This window comes from Hypomesus transpacificus, chromosome 13 (genome assembly GCF_021917145.1).
Source record: "Hypomesus transpacificus isolate Combined female chromosome 13, fHypTra1, whole genome shotgun sequence".
Lineage (NCBI taxonomy): Eukaryota > Metazoa > Chordata > Actinopteri > Osmeriformes > Osmeridae > Hypomesus > Hypomesus transpacificus.
In genome coordinates, this window is record NC_061072.1 from 9,754,739 (window position 1) to 9,764,624 (window position 9,886).

The following is a 9,886-nucleotide window of genomic DNA, read 5'->3' on the forward strand; positions in this document are numbered from 1 at the left end:
AGGCCTACAGTTCATTCACAGGATGTAGGGCAACTCAACACTTTGTAATTGTGTAGGGTGGGGCTCTTTTAACTATCCTCACATTTAAGGTAGACGAGCGATCAAAATATAATGAATCTGTAAACTATGACAACTATACACGCCCGATTGAAGCCCCGCCTCCTTTCCATGCTCTTTCAATCCGTGGGAGCTAGAGGACGTGCTCGCACAGACGCACACGGCTACTGTGCGTGAGAGACCGGGAAGTGCATATTCTACCGCATCCTCTCTTTACATCGAACTACAGGCTACAGAATTCGTGTGATATCTGAATAGGCAGATGATTGTAACGATTGGCAATTTTGTGTATTTTTTTACCAAAAATATATAGTGTAGGTGTATAACAGAAAAACAAAAATTGATACAATAATGAACGAGACTGAGCACCATACCCCGCTAGAAGAGTACGATTTCGAGCGAAGGTTCGATGAAAGAGTCGCTCTGGAATGGATGCAAGAAAACTGGTGAGTATTCTGTTTTATTTAAAGCATCTGGATGAAGTATGATTCCGGTGATTTTTCACCTTGGCCGAAAATGTGGAGTGGACCAATCTACAATGCAATGATGTGGTCGTTACGCCATGCGGACGGACACTAGTTCAAACAATGATCGCGAAACTGTTACATTTTTAATCCGCTGGTAACATTAGTGAACGTGCAGTTTTAGGTAATAGTAGCAATTTTATAAATCTATAAGATCATCCTCCCGCCCCTTTCCAAATGCCCTTGAGGATGCATGATATGACCGCCTGAACTTCTCCTCACTGTTCATATGTTTAACCGGCATTTTATGATAGTGTTCACATAATGACCGTTACTTATTTGAAAAGCAGAGGCCTGTTTTACGTTATATCGTGCCTGCATTACGTCGATTAGGCTTTACTGCTTACATTCAGTATATGCTATAGCTAGCTAATCTGTAGGCTGTCGCGAAAGCCTATTGGTGTCTGGAAATTATACGTTCTTTGTTGTTTTAGAAACGTTTTAAAATGCTTTTAGGTACATCATGTGCTGTTGAGTTAACATCCTGTTCTTCAAATTCACACATCTAAATTGCAAGCTCCAAAAGCGTCGCCTAGTGTCCGATGAGAAAACTATGTGAACAAGAGAGCGAATTTTCTGTCCTGTAAAAATGGACCATGAAAAATCTTGTCAGACTACATTTTTGCAAAGAGGTGCATTTCGCACCTCCATGAAGTTGAGACTGTGTTGTGTCAAGGCAAGCTGATTTGAGAATGACACTGGCATTGAGTTCTACTGTTGCCTACATTTTACTCCCAGGAGGTTTGGTACCAGAGTATAGCAGATCAAGATCACAGCAACTGCAACATGCCAGAACACAGATGCTTTGCTTGCAGGTGACACCTTGCTCCCTGATTCTGTGATTAATGGGCAAGACCTGCTTCAGCATTATCCCTGCTGATTCGTAAAGCAACCTAAAAAGGCACATTTCTGCTGTCAAGGGACATTCTCCTCTCAGATACCTCAACCACCCTCCTGCTCAGCGCTTTCTGCTCTGTCTCGCTTCACCATCTAAGAAGGGGACAGGGAGAGATAGAATAGTGGGGTTAGAATGAGGGGATTTCTTTTGGCCTACAAATCCTTGTGTTTTTTCTTACCTGCCATCCTCATTGTTCATCCTATCTCTCTAGGATATCTTGAGTTAATGGAAAATGAACGTTTTTGTGCGTTGTTTACCATGTTTGATGTGTTATCTAGTCAGAGCTTCCATCTAGTGAAAGAGTCTCGATTTGTGCTGCAAATGACCATCTCAAGCTCTTGGCTGAATTGGGTCAAGCAACATCTTTTCAGATGAGTTTGATATTGTTCATTCAGTCAATTTAGATTAGTGGACACCTCACTTATTTTTCAGCCATCTTTGCTTCAGGGCCTTTCATACATGTTTGTCCAGGAAGTGAGAATCGGCTCTCATTGCCACCAGCTCCAAGTCGTTTCAGAATGCTATAATACAGATGTTTACAAGCCATATGCCTGTAGGTTGTGAATGGTCTAACTGCTTATCTCTGTTAACCTCCCACCATAATTACGAACGAGAAAGACTGTAATAAAGAAGCTACTAGGAGTCATGGTGGTCTAGAGCAGAGGTCTTCAACCCTGGTCCTCAGGTACGCCCTGTCCTGCACGTTTTAGATGTTTCCCTGCTCCAACACACCCAATTCAAATGAATGGGTCGTTATATAGTTATGCAGAAGCCTGTTAACGACCATTCATTTGAATCAGGTGTGTTGGAGCAGGGAAACATCTAAAACGTGCAGGACAGGGGGTACCTGAGGACCAGGGTTGAAGACCTCTAGTCTAGATGTCACTCTGCTGAGCCCATTGCTACGGTCCACTCCTGGTCTCTGTTTGCTAACCTTGTATGTAACATAATCTGTATAAAGACAGCAATGTATCCATCCATGTAAAGTCATCATAAGATTTATCTATAGACTGTTCAGTCAGAATGAGTGTAAAACTGGTTTGGTCATATATAACAATGTGCACTCTGTTGATTGTTATTCCTGATAGGAGCAAGTCGTTCATGTTCTGTGGCCTGTATGCTGCGCTCATCTTTGGAGGCCAACACTTCATGAGGGAGAGGCCCAAACTTAACCTGCGTTGGCTGCTTGTGCTTTGGTCATTCAGTCTTGCCATCTTCAGGTGAGTGACACATTTTACATTATATTTACATTTAGTCATTTAGCAGACACTCTTATCCAGAGCGACTTACAGTAAGTACAGGGATATTCCCCCCGAGGCAAGTCAAGGTGAAGTGCCTTGCCCAAGGACACAACGTCATTTGGCACAGCCGGGAATTGAACCAGCAACTTTCTGATTACTAGCCCGATTCCCTAACCGCTCAGCCACCTGACTCCCATGGACACACTGTTATGATTATTTTTTTTTGTTCTACTACACAGGATGATAAATATATATGAACGTTGTTGTGGTACGTGTACAGTTGGTCTTGTTGGCAAAAGGGTGCAGAAAACTTTTTCCCTCACACATTTTCAGGAAGTAACTTTATGGCTATGTTTTAACTGACAATCTTGATCTACAGAGGCATAAATAAACATCACTGCAAAATTTAAAGATGTGTATCTAAGTAGAAGATATTGTTGGGAGGGTTAATGTACTGTGAAACTTCACCTACGTGACGGAATGTTCTGGCAAAGACCAAGGTAAAACTTGAATTACATTCCTCTCTGGATTGGTTAGCAGTGCTATGTGTACACAAACGAAGGCCCAAGTTTAGCATGTAGCTATGGTTAGTTTGATGACAGTGTATCCTGCTTACTTATCTTAATAGGAAATGTGGACTATTACTTTAATACTGTTTCATGTAGGCCCTGTATTATTTTATTGAAACACACCCATGACACACCCATGTGAACCCAAAGCATAACCCAGAATGTTTATGTAATCTAGATGCCAATCCTTCTATTATCCTCTGTTTGGCATCACTGTCCATTTGAACATGCATGCACAGCATGCAAAGCTAACGTGTTGAACACAGTTGGGCTTGCCTGCCCCAGGTGAGCCTTTCGTGTCTCAGGTACAATCTCAGGTACAATCCTGGGACAGTCGACGCCCCCTGCTGACCCCTCTAATCCTAATCCCATAGAAGTGGGTGTGATTTGCCCTCTCAATCCCAGGGCTAAATTGACAAGATAGCGTGTGCACCCCTGAAAACCCCTTTAATCCATGTGCTCATTACTCTACCAGTGCCCACCACACACTGTATGTCTCATTCCAATTTATGGATCTTGTCTGCAGAGTGACTGTGCAGGTTTTGGTGTATGTAGTCCTGCGTTTACTTCAGCTACTTCCCACTTCTCTCTGAGGTGTTGAGTTTCATGAGTTGCATGGAAATGACTTTCTGGAATTTCACTGGATCAATATCATACTGGGCTTGTGGTTTTATTGTTTTCTATAATGTAGGCGATCTTTCAAAGCACCCTGTAAGAGCCTGTTGGTTGCATCAGAAATAGTATACCCTGCCCCAAGTTTAAGTGTGACATAATGCTGAACATCTTGCCCTGTAAACTGAACCTGGACTCGACTCTTATCTTCATCAGCATTTCGTTATCAACATTGGGGGTTTTAGTGTTGGACATTGATATGAGTAAAAAAGGGGTACTGTGAATATACTCTTATGGTCTTTATTCCTCAGTATCATCGGAGCACTCAGGACTGGTTGGTACATGCTACATGTCCTCACCACCAGTGGCTTCAGGGAGTCGGTGTGTGACATCAGCTTCTACAGCGCCCCAGTCAGCAAGTTTTGGGCCTATGCCTTCGTCCTCAGCAAGGCTCCGGAACTGGGTAAGACTGCATCAAACATAAGGCCTGAAAGTGGGTGACGTGGATTGGACTTTGTCATTGTTTAATTAAGGGGACCAATCGGGGGTAGGGTTACATGGATTGGACTTTGTCATTGTTTAATTAAGGGGACCAATCGGGTATAAGATGAGATGAATTCTACTGGAGTGCTTCCTGTACATTGGTCAGTGGAGAGACATATTATCCCCCACAGCTCTGCCTCTGCATGTTGATTCTCTCTCTCTCTTCCTGCTCAAGAATCTAGTCACTACATGCTACCCTGCCTCAGACAGACAGGGTTTACATTAGTCCTGAAAACTGGAGGAAGACTGCTTAGGTTGTAAAATGAGTCCAGTGATTGACTAATCTTTTGAGCAATAGACAGGAGGGACATCAAATACCTCATACTGCATGGGTTGGCATTTAATAATTGGAAAGTGGCATCATATTGTTAATATTGGAATGTTGTGTCAAATAGTTGTTAAAGTGGGATTTTGGAAATACTGTGGGATGTCTTCGTATGTGAGAGAGAGAGTGAATGAACATGTTTTAGTAATCTGTAATGAAAGTGGAGAGAGAGAGTGCCACCGTCTTGAGTCATCTACCCTGTGCTCATCCCCAGGCGACACCGTGTTCATCGTGCTCCGTAAGCAGCGCCTCATCTTCCTCCACTGGTACCACCACATCACTGTGCTGGTCTACTCCTGGTACTCCTACAAGGACCAGGTGGCCGGTGGCGGCTGGTTCATGACCATGAACTACGTGGTGCACTCGCTTATGTACACCTACTATGCTGCTCGGGCTGCCAGGATGCGAGTGCCCCGTCCTTGTGCCATGGTCATCACCGCCACCCAGATCATGCAGATGGTGATGGGCCTGGCTGTCCTGGGCCTGGTCTACCACTGGAAACACGAGGTTCGCTGCCCATCCTACCTGGACAACATTGTGTGGGGCTCGCTTATGTACCTTAGCTACCTGGTACTCTTTGCTTCCTTCTTCTACAAGTCCTACCTCAAGGGCTCAGGGGACAAGGGGTCCAAGGGCGAGTAGGACAAAGGAGGCTAGCTAGTACACTGGGCAGTCATATTAGTGTGTGCCAAATTAGAGAAGACCACGTTGTGCCATGGATGTGTGAGCTACAACTGGGTATGCTGGTTGCTGGGTCCACAACGTCAATTGTGAAGAGCCAATTTAATTTCACCCAACTTTATTTAGCTGTCTGTAGATCAATTAGTGTAAAGTCTAGATCCGGTACCGTTGATGAACAAGGTACACAGTATTGTGGTAGATAGTGGACTGAGAAACCAGTGCATGGTCAGCACACTGTAATATGGTATCCAATGAAAGTGGAGTAGACACTGAGAGAATGAAGGAGATGGAGTTGGTTTTACATATGACTAATGTACTACTCACTTCACGGGATTTCTTGGCTTCATTAATTATTCTCTTAACCAGCATCATACCTTAAAAATAATAGCCACATGTGGGCTAAAGATTTGTCAAGGTCAGTTTACAACTGTGATGCAGTATGCATGTTGGAAAGGCCTGGTTCTAGTATTTTACATAAAAATAGACTAAATTCAAATGATCTGCTGCTTAAGCCCACCCGCAGGACTGTGTTTTAGACCGGGCACATGTCTAGACTAGCACTCAAAACAACAATTTGGATTATCATAAGGCAATACATTTATAATGCACTGCATGATCAAAGGATGATTTCTGCATATGCACTTTGGTTTGCAGCTCACAGATCACTAATCTGATAAAGACTTTGCCCAAGCTCCACCTGTCAGACATCTGTCCTCCACAAATAAAGTAATGCAGGGTTACTCTGCAAGTAAGCATAAGAATTACTCATCACAAGGGTCTATTGTTTGGTATTATCTCATGAAGTCAACTACATGCACGTATTTAATGTGTCGCAATGCACAGTTTTAGACAGTAGTTAAAGGTAAAAGATCGCATAAAACCAATGAAGATCATGGTTAATAACAGTGCTGTGGCATGTACACAACCGACACCTTAACACTTTTTTGAAGTGATATTATCTCAGTGACACACTGTCTGGACCTCCCTGAGATGAACACATTTCTCAATCAGAAGCCGTCCACTTTCAAATATCTATCTGGAGACATTGACAGTAACGTGCTTGCAAATTAAGTAACTTAATGGCTCGACATCTCCTGCACTCCCCTCTCTTCCCCTTCCACCCTCAGATCACGTTCACCATTCTGCCCTCCTCACCCATTGGGAAAATGTACAGTATCTCGTCCATGCTGCTTATACTGTATGTATTTTGACCTTTGTCCTTGATTCACAGGCATTCCCACATGTGTAGATAAGCAGGTAATCTTGGTTAGCCCAACCCAAACCAGTCCACTACATCCTTCTGATGACTGAATGGAATTCTGGTTACATACTGAACTCTTACTTTACCTTACGTGCTAAAAGAGAACTGATGAAGGTAAACCAGATGTTAGGGTTGATATTAGGATGTTTGCCTCATGCTGTACTCATGCTGCTATGAAATGAGACACAAGTAAATTTAAAAGGTTAGAGAGGATAGTGGCGCACAGAAGGGAGGGACACTCTAAACAATGTGTCCATTGTAAATAATATTTCTTAAGAATCTATTTATTTTCTTAAAGTCTAAAGTGTCAGTCTTTTAGGTGTGCCAGTAAATTGGGGGACTAAGCAGAGGCCTGTCTGTTGTCCATTGTGCTGATTGAGTCCGTTCTTTTACATCTCAATGCACTGTGTTAATTTGCAACTATTTCTACCCATGGTAATTCAAGGGTAAGAATCCTGGTATCTTGTTGTCAAAGGGAAAACTAACAAGGGTCTAAACCACGACTGTGGTTAGGCTTGCATTGTTGTTGAACGCGTATTTGAGTCTGTCTGACTCGCCTGTATTAAAACACGTTATGTATCAGTATGAAACCTTATTTGACATGTAAGAGCAGCCAAGCACTTCTATTGAGCCCAAATAACCAAGTTGTGTTCCGTAGGTGAATCATAACAAGCGACAAAAATGATCTAAATAGGCATTTACCCAATCTCTAAACAGACAAACACCCTTAAGCAACAAAACAGCTTGAATCATATTTGATGAATAATTATCATCATATGGGCCTAAGTCAAGATTTTCCAAGAAAGCTTGGTCTGGACATAAAATGGTTGAAGAGTTTGCTGTTTGTCAACAAATAACTAGTGAGTTGTCCCCCTGACCAGCTTCTGTGTGTATTATTTGTGTGGTTGTAGAGCAGCTGTGTAGTTATCTCTCCTACCCGTTGTGTCTTTGTCCCATGTGCTTTACATGTATGTTTATAGAGGTTAAATCCTTTTTCTGATTCATTCAGCATTCAGATTTTCTGAAGGGTAACTACCAACTGGCCATATTTTACATAACAGTATGTGACACTTGCCTTCATAAGTGCTAAGACAGTTTGTTACTGTAGCCTCTATCTACAACTGACAGTTGTCAGTTACTTCACTTGTGCTTATAAACCTGTTATTACAGTGTTTCCAGTATGGGGTTAACCATGCTCTTATGAATACCGTACACATGTACACACTTGTAACACATGTATCATTGCAAAAGTAGTCTGTAGTGCTAAGTGATGTATATAATTGTAATTAATTATTAGACAACACGTAGTGTAAACCTGCAAATAAAACATACTATAAAAAATGTATCAATATACACACTTTGTCCAATCCTACACATTGAAACAGATTATTGGATTTTTGTTTTCAACAATTACTGATCCTACAATGCAGGGAAATGAATGAAAACTAAATGTAAGCACTTATAATGAATTAGTTTGTGTGCCAAATGATGCTTCTGCAATGTTCTACTCTGTTGGGTAAATGTAAGCACATTTGCATTAGTTTGTTATCTTAGCTGATGTAGAATGTTTCTTGAATACATCCTCAGTGAGTCACTGTCTTGTGTCAACTATGGAAGGAAAATAAACTGGTTAAGGGCTTTGATGTTTAAATGTCATTTAAAATGTTCTAACAATAAATAGATTTCTGTTTTAAAATGTAGTCATCTTTGTAGAAATGTCATGCATTCTTGTGTTGCTTGACACCATACTGCACACAAGGAAAATTACAACTGAAGTATTGTCAACCTACTGTTGTAGAATTAGTAACTTTTATAAGATTGTATTTATTGCATTACATTACAAATGCAGTCTAAAATCCACTCACTAAATAGAAATAATAGTTGAGTACAACATATCCAATTGTTGACTTTATAACCATCTTAAATCCCCTCAAACAGCCTACTGTAAATGTTTGAGAGAGATATTGGCTTCTGGAAAATTACGTTTGATAGAAGACACACAACATGTAAACAAAGCAGTGCTTGTGCTGAAAATGTGTCTTCTTAGCAAAGCTGGCAATGTGAAGTGTGGGCAGGAAGCACAAACTATAAATAATGACCATTATAGATTAGGATTCCATTTGTGATTTTGCAATTCCTTGTTTTGATTGTTGGATGTTTGCTGTAAATTCCAAAGGCACATGTATTGTGTTGCTATGATATCTGGCAATATTTACCCAGGTGGTACTGGGTGGAGTGTTTAATTACGTAGGTGGTGGTGAAAATCACAGGGAAGTATCCCACCTTTATGATAGTGTTGATTGGAGTTTGAATAAATTAAAAAGCTGCCCTTAATATCTCTTCCAGATCCACTGTAAAGTGACACTGATGTAGTCAATACTAATGATACTGAAAACAACCCTGCACACAATAGACATTCTTCAGTCTTCATCATACCTGTTTGAAACTTGAAAAGTGGCAAATGTGTTGACAAATGGAACAACAACTGAACCAGGAAGCAAGGAAAGCATTACTTAGAAAAGCTAGAAAATGTGGATATTCTAGAACAATGTGTAAGTGTACATTCTGCATTTAGTACTACCTTCAGTGACAGAGACAAACTTTAAGACAAGTTAACTGGTGCTTCTCTGACTTGGGAGATGGAAAACATAACTTGAATCTTGACGCCCCCTAGGGATTGAACAGAGTTCTCATCTTTGAGAGTGCCAACCTGTTTTTGCATGCTGCTACCAAATTAGAGAATGGTTTACCAGTTCCTGCTGTTAAAGTAACTGACAGGAGACTCCTGCTGCCTGGGTATTTTGTACATTCATATTCATTGACGGAAACACCTGATCATAACATGATTTATACATGATTCCAGCCATGTACATCATTTTACTTCAGATCCCAAAAGACTGTATGTGACTATGATAAATGACATTAACCCAGGGGGTGATGTCCAAAGGGGTGAGAGAGAGGGCAGTGATGTCCAGATGCAAAGGGATACATTCTCCACCGTCTGCTGAATCTTATTCTTATCTCCTGGTGAGGACTCCCATTCTCAAGAGTTGTGAGGCCCATTGTACTCTCTCCTGGTCCCCTAGTATACCCCTCCCACCTCCTTTCCAGTATGCTGACTGTTGCATTCCTCTCCTCTCCTAAAAGATACATTCTCCTGAGCAAGGCTTATATT

The 9,886-nt window shown here is 41.5% G+C and overlaps 1 protein-coding gene across 1 annotated transcript; it reads left to right on the plus strand.

Moving 5' to 3' along the window:
- Nucleotides 1-175: 175 nt before the first annotated feature.
- LOC124475616 (elongation of very long chain fatty acids protein 6-like) lies at nucleotides 176-8,407 on the plus strand. Its single transcript, XM_047032376.1, has 4 exons — nucleotides 176-503; nucleotides 2,568-2,699; nucleotides 4,213-4,364; nucleotides 4,984-8,407. The coding sequence occupies exons 1-4, from the start codon at nucleotides 409-411 to the stop codon at nucleotides 5,409-5,411; spliced, it is 807 nt and encodes a 268-aa protein (XP_046888332.1). The 5' UTR covers nucleotides 176-408; the 3' UTR covers nucleotides 5,412-8,407.
- The last annotated feature ends 1,479 nt before the right edge of the window (nucleotides 8,408-9,886 follow it).